Raw genomic sequence first — 22,779 nt, 5'->3', positions numbered from 1 at the left:
CAGGAATACTCTGTAACCAAACTGACAGACAAATGGGTGAATAATCCTAGGTCCACTGATTTTTAGGGGGCATCCAAACCAGATGAGCCTGGATCAGCTGTCTGAGGGGGTAACACGTAAGCCAGCGAGCTGCCTCTAACAGCCTCCTCAGCACAAACGAGGGAGCTGGGTGGACGCACTCAGCCTCAGCACAGGGCTGACAGTCTGACTTCACTGCTTATTCCCAAAGAGAAGTGACATGATGCATGCAGAAGGATGGCAGTTCTGGGGTCGCCACTCAATACAAAGGAACCAGAGAAAAACCTCCCATTCTTAAATAACATTTATTATTGTTGGAAAGAAGTCTCTTTTTATGAGAACAATTCTCACATTTATTTAAAGGTACACTGGTTATGGTTATAGAAGCAAATTTCATTGAGGTGCTCTATATGAAGTATGCCCGACTACGACTCTGAGTTCAGCAATCTAATGTTCACAATGTGTTCGCTGCCATTAGCTATGTATCCAAACATGCCTTTTTTCCCCCTCTTTTAAAACATGTGCCTGCACAGGGTGGAGAAAGAAATGCCAAGGGCCTGCTAAAAAGGAGAAGCCTAGAAAAGATAAAATTCCTGCAGCAGTTCTGGTCAACTGCAGCCCGTGGGTGCAGAATAGTGTTTATGTGGGGAGGCGCTGCGCCCAGTGGTTTCTCGGTTTAATGGTGTGAGAGCCCTTGAGGTTTTCTGCGGCGGAGGAGGAAGAAAGAGATGCCATTTACTGAATCCAGTCGATGTTCAGGCAGCGTGCTATGAATGCAAACATGTCTGAGACTTCTTCTATCACTTTGGCTGTGGGCTTCCCGGCCCCATGGCCCGCCTTGGTGTCCACATGGATAAGCAGGGGGTTGTTCTGCTTCCGGCTGCGGCCCACGAGGTGCTGAAGGGTGGCGATGAACTTGAGGGAGTGAAGCGGGACCACGCGGTCATCATGGTCTGCGGTGAGGAGAAGCATGGACGGGTACTGGATGTCGTCTGCCTCTGGCAGCTTCACGTTGTGCAGTGGAGAATATCTGAAAGGCAAAGGCACTTCCGTGAGGCCAGGTATCAAAATGAGAGCTGTGCGTGTCCACTAGGTTAGTCACGGGACTGGTGGGCACAGATACCTGTGTCGTTCATCAGGACTGTGACCAGCTGGTCCCTGGGTGACCGGGTGACCACTGCAGACATTGGTGGGCTGTGACTGGCCAGGGCTATTGGAGGCTGGGGAGCCCTGTTATTTATCTGGTCCCCACTTTGGAAGACTGTGTAAGAAAGAAACTCACAGGGCTGCTGGAACAACCCAAACTATATGCAAACTGATTGTCTTGAGGTGAATATTTTCATATTCTTCAGGCTGAATTTTTCGCTGCAACGAAGTGGACTGGTTGTCCCTTTATTATTACACGAGAAAACATTTTAAATTGAAGTATAGTTGATACTGACTTCCCTGGTGGCTCAGACGGTAAAGCGTCTGCCTACAATGTGGGAGACCTGGGTTCAATCCCTGGGTTGGGAAGATCTTCTGGAGAAGGAAATGGCAACCCACTCCAGTATTCTTGCCTGGAAAATCTCACGGATGGAGGAGCCTGGTAGGCTACAGTCCATGGGGTTGCAAAGAGTCAGACACGACTGGGCGAATTCACTCACTCATAGTTGATTTACAATATTAGTTTCAGGTAATTCAATATATTCTTAGAGATTATACTCCAATTAAAGTTATAAAATAATGGCTCTATTGCCTGTGCTGTACAGCACATCCTTGCAGCTTATTCATTTTATACACAGTAGTTTGTATCTCTTAGTTCCTGACTCCCATCTTGCTGATTGTTCTTTTAAATCACTAACTATGGATATAATAGGTGCAAGCCTTTCTTTTGTTGAAGAATTTGAAGTCCACAGTGTCTGGCAGCTTTCTGCCTGTTTGGTATCTATAAAATCTTTATTCTGATCTCAGCTTGATAGACTTAGGAAGAACACAGGTCCCCCGCCCCGGGCCTAGTTTCTGTCTGAAAACAGAGAACCTGAGCTGGGCCGCTGACCTGCTGGCTCACAGTCCAGCAGAAACTGACCTTGGCCAATGGTGAGAAAGTTAGTGTTGGAGGAACCTTCTGAAGCACAAGATAAATTTGCAGTTAACAAAAGGTTTTTAAAAACTAAGTACAATCAGATTAAATGCTTGATGCTAATTAACTAAAGTGAAAGAAATCTCTTGAGTATTTCTTCTTTACTTTTTAGTGAATAAGGCTGTCTTATTTTGCAGTGTTCAGTATTAATGGATAAACTATTTTAGTAGAGTTTTATTTTGTAGAGTGAAAAGGCAAAAATAGTAAAATTTCTGCTCAGTTAACCAGGTCAAGACTAAAATCTTCTGGGGTTTAGTCTCCTAACAGGTAAGATGGGGGTGACAATGGATCTGTTTTCTGATCTCACTTCAGAGGATTTTTGGATCAACCCCGGTCCTCCAGATAAGGGTTAGTTCTGTGGGAAAACAAGCTTGAAAGTCTTTTTACGAATAACACCTCTCTCTACCTCAAGATTCACATACCACATTTATGTATTAAAGATTCTGAGAAGTTCTGTAGGAAAAAAAAAAGTCTGTTAGGCTTTATTTATCCCAGCTATTGACAAACTTCAAAATCTAGATCTTTTTTCGGGGGGATCCCCTCCAGTATAGTGGATTCAGTTCTCTGCTCACCTGGGTGCAGATGAGAGGACATGCAGCCCTGTGAGTACTAGGCTGGAAAAATTAAGGTCTGAAATAGGAGTATCACTGATGTCTTGACAGAAAAAATATTAAGAACTCTCTTTTATTGCTTTCAAATTAATTTTAGAAGTATTGGGATCCAGTGACTATTTTGTTGCCTTCAACATACAATTAATTTAGTCTTTTCAACTGAGTACAAATGGGACCTCACTCCCGAAGTGCCTATTTTCTCTAAGTTAATTTGAACTATGACTCCTTCAGATATTCAGCTTTCACCAGGATGTGTCAGTGGGGTTACTTGTATATTTTTAAAGTTAAACTTTTCCCCCTCCTACAGAACAGAATTTAGTAGTTTGAAAGTATTCAATTAAAAAAAATCCAAGTCATTTTAGCCAAATATCTAAGTGGAGAACTAGCCATACAAAGCACATCAAATGAAGGAAAAAAAACCTGACTTGAGAAATGAAGTTATTGTATCAAAATCTATAGTTGACTGAGAAGACTGGGACAGGGGACACAGGCTCCTGATGCTATTCCAAGGGCAGTCCCTACCAGCGGTAGCTGGTAAAACTCCCCAGATCCCTGCTGCGGGAAGTAAACAGAATCAAGAGCCAAAGAAGAATGCAGCTTACAGTCTTGAGAATCTAGATGTTTGCCATTTTCTCACCGTTATCGCCGAAGTGGTTGAGGGATATAAATATTTCAATAATGCAGTAGTTTCAAATATGGGCTTCCCAGGTGGCTCAGTGGGAAAGAATCCACTTACCAAGGCAGGAGATGTGGGTTCCAACACTGGGTCAGGGAAATTCCCTGGAGAAGGAAATGGCACCCCACTCTAGTATTTTTGCCTGGAAAAACCCATGGATGGAGGAGCCTGGTGGGCTGCAGTCCATGGGGTCACTAAGAGTCAGACATGACTAAGCGACTTCACTTTCACTTTTCACTTTCATGCACTGGAGAAGGAAATGGGAACCCACTCCAGTGTTCTTGCCTGGAGAGTCCCGGGGACAGGGGAGCCTGGTGGGCTGCCGTCTATGGGGTAGCACAGAGTCAGACACGACTGACGCAACTTAGCAGCAGCAGTAGTAATTGCATATAGTCCTATTTCCTTATTTTTTAATTGAGAAAAAGAAGCCTATATATATACATATATATATAATGTTATAATGATACCTTTTTAAAAATTAGTTTTTAATTGCTGGCTCAACAAAAACCACACAGATTTCTCATCTCATAATAAGTCAGAAGTCTGAGTTGGTTTGCCTGGGTTCTCTGGCTGTCTCAAGGTTGAAGTTAAGTTGTTGGCTAGCTGGGCACTTATTAAGAAGTTCTAGGGAAAAATCTACTTCTGGACTCATTTCAGTTGTTGGCAGAATTCAGCTCCACAAGGCTGTAGGACTGAGGTCCTCATTTCTTTGCCAGCTGTTGGTTGGGGGTGATATCAGCTTGTAAAGGCCCCCTTCCTCCATTTTCAAAGCCAGCAATGGTGGGTCTGGGTCTCCTCGTGCTTCCAGTTTCTCTCATCTTTTCTGCTGCATCCCTGACTCTTCTCGCCAGAGACAGTGCCCTGCCTTTAAGGGTTTGTCATTAGATTAGGCCCTCTTGATAATCCAGGACAATTTTTCCATTCTGGTCAGCTGATTAGTAATCTTCATTTAATCTGCAAAGTCCCTGCAGAGCAGTCCATAGATCAGTCAACCACTGAAGAACCAGGGGGGACAGGAATCCTGGGGGACTGTCTTTAGAATTCTGCCATCACATCCTTGTTATTTTTGTTCAAGACCAGATCAGAACTAGGAAGACAGATAAGTATCCCCACCACCTAGCCTACTTTTGCAGTGAATTCCTTGTAAACATGAGATACTGAAGGGGACAGTCAAACATTCCCTTTTGACTATGTTCAGTATTCTGACATCAAATCGTTAGCAACACAAATACATCAATATGAATCAAAACCTTACTTGATAAGCCATTCAAAATGTTGTTTGTTGTCTGAGCACCCATAATCAGTCGTCCAGGCATGGCCAATGGTATACTTATGGAACTTCAGCATGTCCATTACTCCAACTTGGGCAATAACACAACCAAAGAGGTCAGGACGCTGATTGGCACAGGTAGCTAAGAATCAAGATAGAAAAAGCAGGTCGTCCATCGTTAAACATCTGTCATAAACAAAACCGAAAGAGAACAAAACAACACTTAAATGTTTTCTGAATCCTGATGGTCTTTTTTCCCAAAAGCACAGGAAGAAACTATCAGAAATCACTTGCCCAAGAGTCTACAAGCTTTCCCCAGCTTCTAGTATACATCCGAGGGGTGGAATATTTTCATCAGTAGTGGACACGTAACTCTTCATGAAAACCTCTTGGACGTCCTGTAAAATCTGTGCTGCTCCCATCCCTAGCTGCTTTCACAGGTGATGCAGGATATTAACAAACTTATGTGGGATCTCAAAACTAGCCTGTGATATTGTGACAGAGAAAGAAATAGCTATTTAATCTTTGTCCCTGGTTCCTAGAACAGATCTAAAACCCTTGAGAGTTTCCTGAGTGACAAGGTGAGAGGAGTATTTTTCATAATTCATAACTAATGCCTCTCAACCATATCTGAGTTCATGCTAATGAGGCTGCTCTTTCTGGGTTCCTAGACAGCTTCAGGATGGGGGCTGGTTGACCAAGGAACCAACCATGTGATAGGAGGATTGGATCTTTGGGTTCCACCCCTGATGTCTGGGGAGAGCAGCGGGGCTGGAGATAGTGATTCATGGCTACTGATTTAATCAGTCTAGCCTATATAACAGAACCTTCATAAAAACCAATGGAGTTTCAGAGCTCCTGGGTTGGTGAACACATGGAGGTGCTGGGACCGTGGTACACCAACAGGGCATGGAGGCTTGGCACGCACCTGCCCCAGCTATACATCTCCTTTGACTCGTTCCCAAGTTTTATCCTTTATAACAAAATGGTAAATGTAAGAGTGGTCCTGAAAGTGAAAGTCACTTAGTCGTGTCCATCTCTTTGTGACCCCATGGACTATACAGTCCATGGAGTTCTCCAGGCTAGAATACTGGAGTGGGTAGCCTTTCCCTTCTCCAAGGGATCTTCCTAACCCAGGGATTGAACCCAGGTCTCCTGCATTGAGGGCAGATTCTTTACCAGCTAAGCCACAAGGGAAGCCCAAGAATACTGGAGTGGGTAGCCTATCCCTTCTCCAGTGGATCTTCCTGACCCAGGAATTGAACTGGGATCTCCTGCATTGCAGGCAGATTCTTTACCACCTGAGCTATCAGGGAAGCCCTAAGAATGTTCCTGAGTTCTATCAAATTATTTAACTCGAGGAGGGGGACCTGGGAAACCCCAATTTATAGCCATCAATCAGCAATATGAGAAGTCCAGGACTTGTGATTGGTGTCTGCAGTGGGGACTGTCCTATGGGTCTGTGCTAACTCTGGGTAGTGTCAGAATGGAACTGAATTGTGCGACACCCAGTTGGTGTCTGGAGAGCTGGGAGTATTGGTTGGTGTGGGACCCACCCCCCCACCCCTTCCTGCATTTGGCATCAGAAGTGTTGTAAACAGCAACAGTTGATACAGGTATAGCTCGAAGCAGAACAGAGCCTAAGACCCAGTTCAGAGCTCTGTCAGATACTGACATATTTTCTTGTCCTGTTTTAAAAATGCTCTTCTTTGTATACTTAAAAAATTAATTTTTTGGTAATTCAATAAATGTTTATTGAACATCTGCCATGTGCCTTGTACTAGGCATGGGGCCTGGGGATATGTCCGTGAATAATTTAGTGGGAAAGATAAAAGAAGTGAATGGGCAGTTACAGTGTGGCATTCACTTTGTTGAGAAAGTGCGGGCACTACAGAAGAAGGGTGTAAGCCAGCATAATGAAGTTGGGGAGGCTCTGGGAGGAAGCAACGTCGAAGCTGGCATGACTAGGAGTTAGTCAAGAGATGTGAACTTTTCCTGCCTCTGGCAAGAAAGAGTTCCCACTGCAGTTTAGATGTCAGTGCTTATTCAGATACCCGAGTTCTGAGTCCTAGATCTTCTCCTCCCCACTCAGAGGTGGGAGGGGCAGGAAGATGTTCTTTTAAATAAGCACTTTAGCATCTTGATGGACAAACTCTATCTCTGAAGGTCCCATAAAGGACCTGGTTTATTAAAAGGCATAAACCAATTCCTGAAAATACAACTCCAAAAATGGACTTATTGGATGAACCAGTAAATTACAACACAATTCTCCCACTAGTAAAATCAACAACTTTCAACATCCCATTAAATAGTTTAGATCACCCTAAGTTGTTCTTTCTTTTATATTAATACTTGTTTAATTCATATGAAAATTTAGTTGGCTCAAATTCAAAATATACTAAGAATCAGACCACTTATTACTTCCATCATCACACCCAGGTCCATGCCAGCATCTTCTCTCACTGAGACAGAAGCCACCTAGCTGGTCTCCTGCTTTTCTGGCCTTGCCTCTTCTGCCTACCCTCACATAGCAATGGATCAATCCATGATCCTGACTTTAAAACATGTCAAGTTATATGCCACTTCTCTGCTCAAAACTCACCAAAGCTTCTCATTTCAGAGTAAACCGTGTTCTCTCTGACAGCAGTGAGGTCCTGCCTGGTGTAGGTTCCCACCATCCCTGACCTCTCCCATCACTCGCCCTTGCTCGCTGTGCCTAGCCGCAGACACGGGTCTCCGGGCCGCATGCTGGCCTTAGGCACCTCATGTCGCCTGCCTCAACCAACTAGAATGAAAGCTCCGTGAAGGTGTTGTCTGTTTCATTTGCCGACATATTTCCAGTATCTGAAAAAATGCCCAGCACTTGCTCAGTACATATTTGTTGAATAGATAAATTTGTGGTTATTTGGTATTTAAGAATATTATCCACATCCTTTCTCAATTTATTTTTTCTTTAAATTGTAGTATAACTGACATAAAGTGTATTAGTCTCAGGTGTAAAACAGCGATTTGGTATTTTTATGCATCACAAAATGATCACCATAAGCCTAGTTACCATCTCATCACACAAAGGTATTAAATACTGACTATATTCCCTGTCTGTATAGTATATCTCTGAGATATTTTATCACAGAGTTTGTACCTCTCAATTGCCCTAATTTATTTCACTCATCTTTCCATCCCACTCCACTCTGGCAGCCAATAATTTTTCTGTATCTATTATTAGTCTGTTTGCTCAACTGTGTTTTTACATTTCTCATGTAAGTGAAATCACACGGTAACTGTCTCTCTCTGACTTATTTTACTTAGCATAATACCCTCTAGGTCCACTCACGTTGTTGCAAATAGCATGATTTCATTCTTTTCTATGGCTGAGTAATATTCCACTGTGTGTATATTATACATATAAATCTTCTTTGTCCATTAATTTATCAGTGGACACTTAGGTTGCTTTCATATCTTAGCCATTGTGAATAATACTACAATGAACATCAGGGTACATATCTTTTTGAATTAGTGGTTTTGACTTCTTTGAAAAAAACTGCCCAGAAGTGGAACTGCTGAATCATATAGCTGCTCTATTTTTACTTAAGGAGCCTTCATCCTGTTCCGTATAGTGGAGAACAGTTACATTCCCACCAGTGTGTGAGGGTTCCCTTTCGCTGCATCCTTGTCAACGCAGATTATTTGTTGTCCTTTGGATACTAGTCCTACTGGTAGATGTGAGGCGGCGTCTCATTGTGGTTTTGATTTGCATTTCCTTGATGATTAGTAACACTGAGCATATCTTCATGTGTCTATTGGCCGTAAGTGTATCTTCTCTGGAAAAATGTCTACTTAGGCCCTCTGCTCATTGTTAACTGTTTGTTTTTGGTGTTGAGTTCTGTGGGTTCTTAGGCTATTTGGGACATTAAGCTCTTAGCAGACATATTGTCTGTAAATACTTTCTCAGGTTCAGTAGGCTGCCTTTTCATTTTGTTGGTAGTTTTCTTCACTGTGCAAAAGCTTATTAGGTTGCTACAGTCCCATTTGTTTGTTCTGCTTTTGTTTCCCTTGCCTGAGGAGACATATCCAAAACAATTTCATGAAGACCAATTCAGTGTACTGCTTATGGTTTCTTCAACAGGTTTTATGGCTTCAGTTTTTATAAATATTTTGAGTTTATTTTCATATACGATGCAAGAAAGTAGTCCAGTTTGACTCTTTTGCATGAAACTGTCTAGTTTTCCTAACACCATTTATAGACAAGGCTATCTTTTTTCCACTGTATATTCTTCCTTCCTTTGTTGTAGATTGACTATATATGTGGGTTTATTTTGGGGTTCTCTATTTTGTTCCATTGACCTTTATGTCTGTTTCTATGCCAGTACCATATTGTTTCGGTAACTAGAGTTTTGCAGTACAGTTTGAAATCAATGAACATGATACCTCTAGCTTTGTTCTTCTTTTTCAATATTGTTTTGGCTATTTGGGGTCTTTTGTGTTTCTTATTTGTTCTAGTTCTGCAAAATTGCCATCGATATTTTGATAGGATTTGCACTGATTCTGTACATTGCAGGGCAGCAAGGTGATTTTAACAATATTAACTCTTTCAAATCTATGAGCATAGTACATCTTTTAATTGGTTTGTGTCACCTTCAGTTTCATCATGTCTTAACAATTTTCAGTGTACAGGTCTTTCACCTCTTTGTTTAGATTTATTACTAGGTATTTTATTCTTTTTGATGCAATTTTAAATGGGACTGTTTTCTTAATTTCTCCTGACAATTTGTTAAGGTATAGAAGTGCAACAGATTTCTATATATTGATTTTATATTGTGCAACTTACTTAGTTCTATGATGGTGTCTTTAGAATTCCCTGCATACAGTACCATATCACCTGCCAACAGTGGCAGTTTGACTCCTTTCCTAATTTGGATTACTTTTGTTTATTTTTCCTGTCTGTTGTGGATAGGACTTCCCATATAATGTTAACAGGAGTGGTGAGTGACTCTCTTGTCTCAATAAGACCCTTTTCTTGTTCCCCACCTTAGAGGAAATGCTTTTGGCTTTTCACTGTTGAGTATGATATTAGCACTTGTCATACATGGCCTTTATTATGTTGAGATGTGTTTCTCTATACCCATTTTGTTAAGAGTTCTTAATCACGAATGGATGTAGAATTTTGTCAAAAGATATTGAACCATCCTTACATCCCTGAGATAAATCCTACTTGATCATAGTGTATGAGCCTTTCAATGTATGGGTGAATTTGGCTAGCTAAGACTTTGAAGCTTTGTATATCTGTGTTTATCAATGATATTGACCTGCAATTTTCTTTTTTTGTGTGTGGTATCTTTGGTTTTAATATCAGGGTGATGCTGACCTTGTAAAATGAGTTCAGAAGCGCTCCTTCCTCTTCAGTTTTCTGGAACAGTTTGAGAAGACAGGTGTTAACTTTTCTCTAAATGTTTCATAGAATTCACCCGTGAAGACATCTGGTCCTGGACTCTTTGTTTGCTGGGAGTTTTCTTTTTAATTTAATTTACTGATTCAACTTCATTACTGGTAATTGGTCTGTTGATATTTTTTTCCTGATTCAGTCTTGGGAGATTGTAAGTTTCTAGGAACTTATCCATTTCTTCTAGGTTGTCCACTTTATTGTGACTAATTATTCATAGTATCTTAGTATCCTTTGCATTTTTATGGTGTTGGATGTGATTTCTCTTTCATCTCTGATTTTCTTTGGGCCCTCTCTGTTTTTCTTGATGAGTCTGGTAAAAGTCTAATAAAATTTTTTCATCGTCTCAAAGAAACAGCTCTTAGTTTTATCGATCTTTTGTACTGTTTTTGTCTCTTTTACTGCTCTAATTTTTATTATTGTAGTCACTTTAGGTGTTAGGTTAGATTCCATTTTCATTTGTCTCTAAGTACTTCTTAATTTTCTCTTTATCAGTGACCCACTGGTTGCTCAGTACCATATTGTTTAGTCTCTGTCTTTTGCAGTTTTTCCTTGTAGTTGATGTCTAATCTCACACTGTTGTGGTTGGAAAAGATGTTTGATGTAATTTCAACCTTCTTAAATTTATTCAGATGTATTTAGTGGCATAGCATATGATCTATCCTGGAGAATGATCCATGTGCACTTGAAAAGAATGTGTATTCTGATGCTTTTGGATAGAATGTTCTTAATCCATTTATTCTATCTAATCTAATGTATCTTTAAAGTCAGTATTTCCTTAATGATTTTCTGTCTGGAATGTCTATCCATCGAAGTAAATGGAATACTAAAGCCTCCTGTTATTGTTTTACTCTTCGGTTTCTCCCTTTATGTCATCAATATTTGCCTTATACATTTAGGTACTTCTATGTTGGGTGCATAAATATGTTTTTTAACATTTTATTTTATACTATAGTTAATTTACAATGTTGTGTGTATTTTAGGTGTACAGCAAAGTGATTCACATATACATATACACATATCCATTCTTTTTCAGATTCTTTTCCACATAGGTTATTATAGAACATATGTTCCCTGTGCTATACAGTAGGTCCTTGCTGATTACTTATATATAGTAGTGTGTCTTTGTTAATCCCACACTCCTAACTTATCCCTGCCTCCCCTTTTTCCTCTAATAACTGTAAGTTTGTTTTTGAAGTTCTCATTTTTTTTAGAACTGTTTTTTTCTGTTCAGCTTGTATGATTTTCATTATTCTGTTTTCCATGTCTCTGATCCATTCCTCTGTATCATCTAATCTATTGTTGATTCCTGCTGCTGCTGCTAAGCTGCTTCAGTCGTGTCTGACTCTGTGTGACCCCACAGATGGCAACCTACCAGGCTCCTCCGTCCCTGGGATTCTCCAGGCAAGAGTACTGGAGTAGGGTGCCATTGCCTTCTCTGCTGTTGATTCCTACTAGTATATATATATACATTTTTAATTTCAGTTATTGTAGTCTTCACCTCTTTTTGGCTCTTCTTTTTATTTTCTAACTGTTAGACTTCTCACCATGTTCATCCATTCTTCTCCTGAGTTTGTGGAGCATCTTTATGATCATTACCTTGAGCTCTTTATTGGATAAGACTGCTTATCTCCACTTGCTTAGTTCTTCTTCTAGGGGTTTTATCTTGCCTCCTTAGTTTAGAACATAGTTCTGTCTTTTCATTTCACCTAATTTTGTCTCTGTGTATGAGGTGGGTTGGTTATGTGTACTCAGCTTGGCCAAGTACCCCCATGTAGCTGATGTTCCACAAGAGCAGCAGACTCCCATGTGGTGACCCCGTCACATGGTGTAGGGTGCCTCTTCTGTAGGCTGTGTGGCCTTCTGTGGTGGCAGGGCCAACTACTTTCGGTATGCTGGCAGGCAAGGCCTGGTATGTGCATGAGCAGAGCTGGTGCCAGTCTGCTGGTGGGTAGAGTGCTGATGGTAGCCAGGAGGGGAACTCCAAAATGGTGCTTCTCAGCACCAGTGTCCTTGTGGTCAAATAAGTTCCCCCAAATGGCTACCCCCAGCATCTGTGTCCCCACTAGGAGTCCCAGTTGCCTCCTGCCCCTCTGGGAGGCTCTCCCAGATTAGCAAGGAAATTTGACCAGGCTCCTTTCAAATCACTGCCCATATGCCGGGGCTCAGAGCATGTGAGATTTTGTGTGCACTCTAAGAGTGGAGTCTCTATCTCCCACAGCCCTCTGGCTCTCCTGAAAGGAAGATCATAGCCAGATGTTCTGGGGGCTTGTCTTCCTGGTGAGGGGTCTCTAGACTGGGGAACCTTCTGTGGGTCTTGAACCTCTCTCTCTTTGGGAAGGATTATCCTGCAGTTGTGATTATCCTCCCATTTGTGGGCTGCCTGCCTGAGGTTGTAGGTCTTGACTGTACTACGCATCTGTCCCTCCTTACCCATCTCATTGTGGTTCCTTCTTTGTATCCTCAGTTGTAGAAAATGTTAGTCTGTTAGTCTTCAGGTTGTTCTCGTAGTTGTTCTGTAAATAGTTGTTAATTTTGGTGTGCCCATGGCTCAAAGGCTCGCCATCTTGGCCACATCTCTACCCTTTTCAAATTTAAACAAATTATTTTGGACATATACATATACCTCCATGGGAAAATGTTTTTTCCAAGTCTATATTATATTGGGGTAAAAAAGTAAGGGGTAGAAAAGTAAGGGCAGGAATTCAGGTTTTAACACGAATCAGTATATTTCAAAGACAAGGAAACAGTGAATGTCAAAATCCCCTGAGAACAGAATTGAAAGCTGAAAACTGTCACATGTGCTTTTTAGGTTGAGTCTCTTTAAGCTGATCTACATTTGTAAAATGACCCCTCATCTCCTAGTGACACTGGAGGTAGGACCCAGCAAGCAGAGGTCAGGCCCACTATAAATGTCCACTGCAGAGTTAAGTACTGCTGAGAGACAAAAGCAAAGTGAAATTTCATTAACTACCAAAAAATTGGAAAATCTACTTAGAGGCAGTGCCACATAGAGGTTAAAAGAGCAGAATCTAAAACCATGGTGCTAATCATCAACCCCAGCATCACCACCACACTAGCAAGCTACTCTGCCTCTCAGAGCCCATCTCCCAGGCTGCATGCACGTCAAGGGCTCAGCACTGGGCCTGGCACACAAGGTGCTCAGCAAGGGTAAACTATGTGGCTATTTCATTATTTTTAAGCTGTGGATCTGTCTTTGCATGGACCTCATTTTCCTTTATGACTTCTTTCTCTGCACCCACAGCGTTTAGCATCCCATGGCATTAGGTATTCAACTGGCATTTATACCTAATGATCACAGGTGGGTAGCATAGTCAGAGGGGTGGTATTTGATTCAGTCCTGTGCTGCCTTAACTCTAGAGACTTGTGGGCTTGGTCTGTGGGAAGGGAGTCCCACCCAGGGGAGGGTGAGAACTGTGGTCCAGAAGAGCTCAGAACAGGGAGGAGGAATGGCTTTTCAGGCTCTGATGAGCTGAGTCAGTAGTTGCGTCTTCATACTGTCATTTATTAGATACCCAAATACAAACAGGTTTTGCTTTTTCTGTACCACTGCTACCATCCACGAGCCCAAAGTAAGTAAAGCCCAAACTCCTGAAAACTCCAAGAGTTAACTAGTAAAGTACAATGAATACACCCAGTTCTCACCTACTAAGAGGCCTCCATTTGAACCTCCATTAATAGTCAGCCTCTTGGGAGACGTGTAACCTTCCTTGATAAGATATTCAGCAGCACACTGAAAGTCATCAAAGCAGTTTTGTTTGTTGGCCAAGATACCACCTATAATGTGCCAAAGTGAAAGATAAGTTAATTAACAAAATACTAAAAAAAAAAAAAAAGAAAAATCAGCAAAAGGAATTCAAGGATGAGGAATTCAAATGATGATAAGGCATAGTTTCAACTACTGATCAACTTAAACACAATGAGCTCACACTACATTTAGAAAAATGCCTCAATTTATGCACTATGGAAATCCATCATCAGTACCACAACTGCTAATCCATACGGTGCCTTTGTATTTTTCTAAAATCTCTTAGAACTTAAAAGGCAAATGCCCCAAAGGGAACAGATGGGAACAGATGATCTGTTATGATGTCAGACAACCATGAGAATAAAAACGAGAAAGCATGTCATCAACACGAACTTGTGTTCTGGGAGGAGCTGGACTCACTGACACACGACTTGGAGCAGAACTGAGTCCTCCATGGGCTCCACAGAGTATGTGACGATGGAGGTGAGCTCACTGCCTCTTCCCTGGGAAGATGAAAGTGCTCTGCACAGACAGGCTCATGTCTTACCTCTCCTCTCTGCAGGACTTTGAGATGGGTAAGTGATTTTGAGAACTAAAGCTCTCCAATTTTGCTCTCGGCTATTTATTCAAGTACTTAAGTAGGAATTTGGAGAAGGGAATGGCAACCCACTCCAGTATTCTTGCCTGGAGAACCCCATGTAGAGAAGAGCCTGGAGGGCTATACTCCATAGGGTCGCAGAGTCGGACACGACTGAGTGACTCACAAACACAAGTAGGAATTCGGTGATTAGGTGGGGGAATGTTGCTGCACAAAGTAGCTTATTAGTTTTAGTCTTTGTCGGCCCTGCAGCATGCAGGGTCTTCCCCTGCCAAGGACTGAACTCATGCCCTGCTTCAGCAGAACTGCAGAGTCTTAACCATTGGACCACCAGGGAAATCCCTAGTTTCTCTAGTTTTTTTTTTTCTCTCTAGTCTTGAATGAAGAGGATCTCAAACATCTCCCCAGAGAATCTCAGCTTTCTCGTAGCCAAATGAACCCATTAAGAGAGGAACATCTGTAAGGTCTTAGAATATCTAAAAATAAAGGCCAAAACTTGAAGTCATGCTTTCAAAGGAATGGATACCTGAAATAACTGCCTATGAAATGAACAAAAAGCAGACATAGATCTGATTAGATATTTGAGATTAAATATAACCATTTTTGCAGAAATTCAATTAAGGATGAAGCAGTGCTACTGAAGAAATTTTTTCATATCAAAACAAATGTTATTAAGATTTTAATAAGAAATTATCAGTGAATTAGAATGGCTAGGATAACTTAGTTTCCAGGAATAATATACTTTTGGATATATGACTATATTTTTTAAAGGGCATTAAATTTTAAAACTCAATTAACAGAATGGAATCTAGATTTATCAATGTTCAATATGATAGGGTCTAACTGAAAAGGTCCATTTGGGGTCCTTTCACTGCCTAAATTGGGAGAAAGTCTATGATCAATCTAAACACAGGTAAGCAACTTTCAGCTTCAGTCAAGCTGCAAACTTCCCCCCCCACAAGGCTTTTGGAAAATAACTTGGTTATATTTAATACAGAGATAAGAAAGTTGACGAAGACCAGGGGAGGCACTCTTCCCTAACAGAGCTCCATGGACCACCTAAGGAACAGAAGAATTTTACGGTGAAGAACTTGGGTCCTTTGAGAAGGCAACAGTGTCAGGAGTCCATGCAGGTAGGTGTTTAAGTGTGTACATGAAAAGTTTTAAACCAGAAAATCGGGTGAATCAAGGGCTCCAGACTTAGCATATTGGTTTGGGATATAAATCAAACATATGGTACGTTGAGATTTTATTTTTATTCTCCTTTTCTTAGTCATCTCTTAATATCACAGTTTCACAGTATGATTTTAGTGTAATTAAACTCTAATATCAGGTCCAAGTCAAACTTATACAATAAATTCTATGCTGTTTCAAATACAATGACAATCAATAAAGCCTTCAGGGATGACACCTGGCAGCAGTTGGCCCACCTGCTGGGGGCCCATGTGTTCACTGGGTACATTCACTCTTGCTAAGATGCTCAAATAGTTTGCTGTCTAACATTGATCCTTGGGGGTGCTCGCTGAAGACCTAGTGGTCAGTTCTGGGCCTTTCCTGCCTCCTGACACCTAATAGTTACTTAGGAAGAATTCTCTTTACAGATCTACCCTCATCTTTGTTGATCTGATTTGATGCAGCACACCAGAGCCTCTGGCCTCAGGAGGCAGAGAAGAACAGTGGGTTTATGGATCTGAAGGGTGGTCTTGGATGCTCTTCCTGTGGAAGAAGGGTCCCCTTGCCTGGTGCTGCCCCATCAAGCCCAGGCACTGGGGTCCGCCCTCAGGCCTGCAGACTGTCTTCTACATGATGGCTGATGTCGAGAGGGGAGTGAAGGTGCCTCCCCCAAACACAGGCATCAGGTAAGGGAAGAGCATCTTCTGCAAGTTATTGATTTGTCTATACATTTCAGATACACACAAGCCTGGGAAACAGGGCATGCTCCATATAGAGAGAAAAGGAAAAGACAGGGTTTTAAAAATAAAGACTGCCATAATGTTTTTAATTTCCTCAAGCAACTAGAATACATGCTTCAGGAGGCCAGAGACTGAGTCATTAAAACCAGAAAAGAATTAACAACTGTGCTGAGTTGAGTTTAATAAAAACTGCACATGATAGAGTCCCAGCAGTGACGCTAGGGGGGATGCTATCTGTTAGCAGTGTTGGGAACTTGGAGAAAACAAGCAAAAGATGCCCAAACGGACTAGGAAAGCTCTATTTTAGAGAGACCTTTTCTCTTAAGAGAAAATAACCTGGTTTTGCAGTCTGTTTTAAGAGAGCATGGCTTTCACTGTTTAGCATTATCTGGCTAACAGAGGACACAATAAATACCAAAAGTTATCCCCCAGACTCACTTCTGACAGTGATAGATAAAAATGTACCCCATATATTGCTAAAAAAATTGATTATGGTATGAAGGGGATGCTTCTGAAAAATATGTACTTCATTAAAATAGACTGCAAAGGAAAATGTGAAAAGCCTGAGCTGTTAATTTAAACAGACACTGAAACTACAGTTTCAATTAGAAAGGGGGGGGTACTGCCAGCAGTGTGTCTGGAAGCATCCTTATTTTTCATCTGTCTTGTCTCTTCTGCTCCTAACCCCTCAGCTCAGACTGCGCCATATTTGTGTTTCTGCAGAGAACACGCCTCACCTTTATGCCACGTCTCTCCGTATTCACCACCTCCTCTGATGTTGGCCACTGCAAGGACACCACCCATGTGTCTCACGAAGATAAGCCTGGACACACTGCGAGACGGTAAAAGGGTTAACTGCCATGAAGTGCCCGGCGAGGATCGCACTGGCTGCCTCCACCACACACGCACCCCTGAAGACACTCCACACATGGTATCATCTGAATGGGAGCCCAGTGCGTACATATTTCACTTAAGTCATGTAAAACTTCTGACTGATTAACTGCAAAGCTCAGACATTTTCATGAGCATTCAGTATACCTCACTTTGAACAACTGTCTTGGCAAACAAAACGCTGCCAAGCCACCTGACACAGCCCTCGTGTGAGCACCCAGTACTCGCTCCTGCTACACCATTTTTTCCAGTATCTTTCTCCAAATTAAGTTGGAAAAAAGAAAGCTCTTTCTGAAGTATGAATTTTACACGGGTTTCTCAGAGATTTACATGTTAAACTAGGCATGAGAGAGAGAGAAGAGATCAAGGACACAGACCAGAAAATAAGAATGGAGTGCCCAGGGCTGGAGGATGTTTTCCAGAAACAGAAGAAACTATAGCACAAAGCTTCTTTACAAAATTTAGATTTTATGTTTTTCTCCTTCTCTTTCCACTGACCCTAACTGTATTAGTACTGAGGTTATTTCTCTGCTTGCTGTAACTGAAATTAGTTTTTCTTTGAAACTATTTCTGAAATTTATCATTCTTTCTTTCAGTAACTGGGGAAATGACAGGCTTCGGCAGCCGGAGGCTCTGGATGGTCTGGGTGCTAACTTTCTGGATGCTGAAGATCACAGGAAGGAGAGCTGAGGTAGGTGATCAGACCAGACACTCATGTGGTCTTTACTTCAACATTTTTCCTACACCTTGGATGGTCTCTGCTGAAACTACCAGCATATCCACTGGCTCAGAAAAGAAAACGTGTAAGTACATTTCCTTACTCATCTCAACTCCCAACACAGAATGGGCCTAATAAATACACACAATGAACAAAGACAAGATTTGTGGGGACCAAGGGAAGGGGGTTCAGGTGCAAACACAGTCTAGACCAGCCTCTGGCTTCTCCTACTGTTTGCAGAAGATCAGATACACAGAGGTGCCACGCTTACCTGTAGTTGGGAGTGATAGATATGTTGAAGCCACCGTAGCCATATAGGAAAGCAGGGTGAGAACCATCCAATTTTATGCCCTTTTTATGCACAATGAACATTGGAATCTTTGTACCATCCTTGCTAGGGTAGAAAATCTAGAACAAAAGAAAGCAGAGTAGTTAGATTTCACATTCCTGAGTAAGCACTTGAATACTTTTACATGGGAAAAGTAGGTAGTAAATTCTTTAAGACACAGAGTGGCACAGTGAAAATCCAGTACCACTAAAGGGCTAGGTGATGACAAATCTATTTCAGTTTTTATGGAGACAGTGTGGAGTAGTGAACTCAGGCAGACTTGACTTTGAATTCTTATTCACTATCAAAAGCTAGGTGACCCCAGGCAAGTTGTCTGTTCTCAGCCTTATTTCTTTATCCCTAAAATGTGGCTGTCATGCCCACCTCTTAGGGTCTCCACGAGGCCCAACTAAGAGAAGAGGCGTTCAGTTCTCTGCTCGTGAGCATCCCCCCCAGCGCTGGGAAGTCAGATTTGGCTCTTCTGCCAAACAGTCCAATTGAGGAAGACAATTTCTCTAGGAGAGACAGTTTATATTCAACCTCCTCTTTAAATGTTAAGACACTCAACTCTTCTTCATTTTCCTATGTTCAACTACTAAATAAATGTTAGCAACAACAAAATGCGTGTGAGCTTTATAGAGTAGATGAGGAACAACACAGAAATCCTATTGTTTTGATTAAACAATGACACTTTCTCCAGTATTGATAATGAAGGCTCATCAAACCTTCTTGAATCTGGACATACTCAGGCAAGTTCAGTTAACATTTCTAGATTCATTACATTTTGGGTAAAAGGAATAAGAGAAAAAGGTTAGCAAGAGAACGTGAAATGCTATTCAAACAGTAAGACACAAAGACACATATGTCTGCAGTCACTGTAACTTGGAGCCATAGTCTATCCAAAGCTTTAAGGTAGCGGTTCTACTGTAGAAAGGTGCCAAACAGTGAGGGGTGGGCAGGGGAGAGGGGGAAGTCAAGGCAGATTTGGAGAAAGGCACTACAGGGTCACAATTAATGCTTGCAAGTCTGGGTGGTTGTTTAGAACCTGCCAAGAAATAGTATAACAAGCATTTGCTTCTGACTTTGGAGAGAAATACTGAGAGAATACGTAAATTTGGTCATTAAGGAATCATGGAGAAAACACTGCAGAGTTCAAAATCATTCAACAGGACAGAGTCTTATGTAAAGTTACTGAATGCCAGTCAGCAGCCCCTAATAGAAAGTACCTGTGTGGGCAGGACAAGTAAACGCAGCAGCAGAGGGACAAGGGATGGACTGGGGTAACGCTCTAACACACAGGGCCCTCGATCAGGAGTAAACTAAGCACAGAGGCAGCCGCATCGGGGAGCGAACGGTCTCACGTGATTCTACCTTAACGAATACAGCTGCCTCCCAACTTCCCACCTACCCTCCAACCCCAGCCCCGCACCTATTCCCTCTTTGGTCCAACTGAGCTCTCTTCAGGCCACAGCCCCTCTGCACCAGTCAGCTGGACTGGTGCACCTCTGTCCCCACTAAGCTCTCAGACCCTCCTCTTTGCTACCACCTGGAGGAGGATTTCCAGTGCCTGAACTGGTCTGTTTCCAGGACAAAGGAACACAATCCAAAGCACAAAGGCTCCCTTATGCCTGTAGCTGCAAAGAATATACCCAAGCTTTAAGCTGCTGTGGTTCACATGTTAAAATAACAACATTGTAAACACTGTCCCAAAGTGAAAGAGCACTGCGAGGATGGTTACAACAATATCATCTTCAAGACAACTCCTTAAAAGAAGGTTAGTTCAGACTGGAACATACACACTTAATATATATGTATATAGGTTTTTTCAAATTTCTCTATATAGACACAGAGCAGTATTTTATGCCATTTCCATCTATGGAATCTATGGAATGGCAAGTGATTCCTCCTGAAGCCACTTCATTCAAAACTTTTCTTTCAGAGGCTTTGTGGGTATTTTCTTTGTAGATCTGCTCAGTAATGAGGAGAAGCTCCTCATTTCCTTGTTCTTTCCAAACCCAGCCCAATCAAAAAGTGCCACCTCAGAATCTACACTAGTGGTTCTTGAACTTTATTGGTTAGACCTAAGCATCTGGTGGCTCAGATGGTAGAGTGTCTGCCTACAATGTGGGAGACCCAGGTTTGATCCCTGAGTCGGGAAGATCCCCTGGAGAAGGAAATGGCAACCCACTCCAGTATTCTTGCTTGGAAAATCCCATGGATGGAGGATCCTGGTAGGCTACAGTTCATGGGGTCGCAAAGAGTTGGACACGACTGAGCGACTTCAATCACTCAAGCATCTGGCATAAACATGTTAAAAATGCTGTTTCCTAGGCATCATTCCCAGGAATTCAGACCCCACAGTGTGGGGTGGATGCCCAAATCTGCAGATTTAGCACATCTGCTGGCTCTCCTGATGCAGGTGGATCTAGGCTCAAAAAACTAGTCATGCTGTTGACTTGTATCATCCCCTCTAGCCTCACCATGGAGAACAGTATGGAGGTTTCCTAAGAAACTAAAAACAGAACTACCATATGATCCAGCAATCCCACTCCTGGGCATCTGTCTGGAGAAAACGTGAATTCAAAAAGAAGGTGCACTCCAATGTTCACTGCACCGCTATTTCCAATAGCGAAACATGAAAATAACCAAAATGTCCATCAAAAGAGGAATGAATAAAGAAGACATGGTACATAAACACAACGGAATACTACTCAGCCATAAAACAGAACGAAAAGCCATTTGCAGCAACATGGATGACCCTAGAGACTGTCATACTGAATGAAGCTGCAGCAGCAGCAGCAGTAGCAGCAGCAGAGACTGTCATACTGAGGGAAGTAAGTCAGAGAAAGACAAATATTGTGTGATGCTGCTTATATGTGGAATCTAAAAAAAAAAAAGAGACAAATAGACTCATTTACAGATTAGAAGTAGTTATAGATGTGGAAAACAATCTTCTGATTACCAGAGGGAAAAAGGGCGAAGGGATAACTTGGGAGACTGGGACTGACATATACATACACTATATATAAAACAGATAACTAATAAGGACCTACTCTGCTTCTACTTAATACTATGTAATGACTTATATGACCCAAAGAGTGGCTGCATGTATATGTATAACTGATTCATTGTGCCATATAGCAGGAAGAAACACAACATTGTAAATCAACTATATTCCAATTTAAAAAAACTCAATAGATTCTGGCAACTAATTCTCTAAAGCTGGTGTGTCAGCTTAAGCTCCTAATGACAGTAAGTGTCAATTTCTTATTAGTAGTTGATGTTAAGATGGATTTTAATTTTTGTTGGCCTAGTAGGCAAACATTATCCTATCATTGTTTTAAGATTCAGTTTTTAAATTAGCAAACATTTTCGTCTGTTTATTGGTCATTTTATATCTCTTCCTCAGAGAACAAAGTATGCCTACCCTTTTAGTGTGCTTTCTTTTCTGATCAATTAACAGACACTCTTCTTACATTAAGGGTATTTACCTTTTTTCCTGCCATATATTTTGTTTGTATTTCCTCTCACTCTATAGCTGGTTTTTAAAGTTTCTTTGTGGTATCTTGAATATAGACAGATAGCACATGTATAGATAGGACTCCATCATCCCAACTATATTTTCATTGTGAATTTTTTACATTTATAGTTATAATCCAAATGAAGTTTGTTTTTACATATAGTCTGGTATCTAACTACTTTTCCCCAAATAGTCAACTATTATACACCATTTAATAAAGAGTAGTTCTTTTTCCCATTGTTTAGAAATGCCATGTTCAAATTGGGATCTTCCCAGGCCTTATCCGTTTTGATTCCTATCTGGCAACTACTTCTTTGGCTTCCTGTGTGGAGGATCTAATTCTTTTTCAACCTTTCTAACTGATCCATTACTAGCTCTTCTTCCTGCTGCCAAATGCTACTGTTTTGCACTTTTCTATATGTGGTGGTCTTTTCTCTCTGCAAACCCCCCACTTGCCATCTCAGAGAGCTCCAGTAAACTGCTGTGCTAGGGACCTCCACCTCCCCATCTCCAAGTCCCCGTGATCAGAAAGGCCCTCAGGGTGCGCCCCGCTGAGGGCTGAGACCTCACGTGGCCTTGGCCTGTCTACGTCTCCGAGGCCACGTGCTCTAGGTGTAGCTTGTTCAGGTGCCTCTTCAGGGCACTCTCATTTCAGCTGGGAGCAGCCGTCTCTTCATTCACTGTCTCCTCAGCCACCCGACTGCCAGCTCTCAGAATCACAATCTTGTACCAAGAACCCCACACCCAGGCAGGCACTCAGTCCTTTCTCTTCTCAGGTCCCTCCTCGCCATGGTGACCCTGCTCAGAACCTCTGCCACACTAGCCTCAAACCCACCTGGTATTCCTGGCTCCTCTCACTAGCTACAGTGAAGCTATGGTAGGAGCAGTACAAACCTCGAACTACT

General features: G+C 41.8%; 1 protein-coding gene and 1 long non-coding RNA gene across 4 annotated transcripts in view; one reads left to right on the top strand and one right to left on the bottom strand.

Moving 5' to 3' along the window:
* Positions 1-304: 304 nt before the first annotated feature.
* PREP (prolyl endopeptidase) overlaps positions 305-22,779 on the bottom strand; it is a 129,540-nt gene continuing 107,065 nt past the window's right edge. For 2 of the 3 annotated variants that reach the window (XM_086317531.1, XM_086317532.1), the window contains 5 exons: positions 18,298-18,434; positions 17,155-17,249; positions 13,804-13,935; positions 4,683-4,839; positions 305-1,048 (listed from right to left, as the gene is read on the bottom strand). In XM_086317531.1, coding sequence (XP_086173657.1) covers positions 754-1,048; positions 4,683-4,839; positions 13,804-13,935; positions 17,155-17,249; positions 18,298-18,434 — 816 coding nt within the window. In that variant the 3' untranslated portion in view covers positions 305-753. Of the gene's footprint in view, positions 1,049-4,682; positions 4,884-13,803; positions 13,936-17,154; positions 17,250-18,297; positions 18,435-22,779 lie in introns of all 3 variants that reach the window. The other variant, XR_015133009.1, reaches the window with a different exon arrangement.
* LOC147365910 (uncharacterized) lies at positions 14,193-18,975 on the top strand. The gene is made up of 5 exons (XR_015133010.1): positions 14,193-14,481; positions 15,502-15,637; positions 16,106-16,363; positions 17,141-17,370; positions 17,905-18,975. It is a non-coding gene; the product is annotated as an uncharacterized LOC147365910 (long non-coding RNA).

This window comes from Bos grunniens, chromosome 9 (genome assembly GCF_055505025.1).
Source record: "Bos grunniens cultivar Pamir isolate PY7600 chromosome 9, Bosgru_T2T1.0, whole genome shotgun sequence".
NCBI classification, from domain to species: domain Eukaryota; kingdom Metazoa; phylum Chordata; class Mammalia; order Artiodactyla; family Bovidae; genus Bos; species Bos grunniens.
This window is presented reverse-complemented; position numbering and strand designations above follow the sequence as displayed.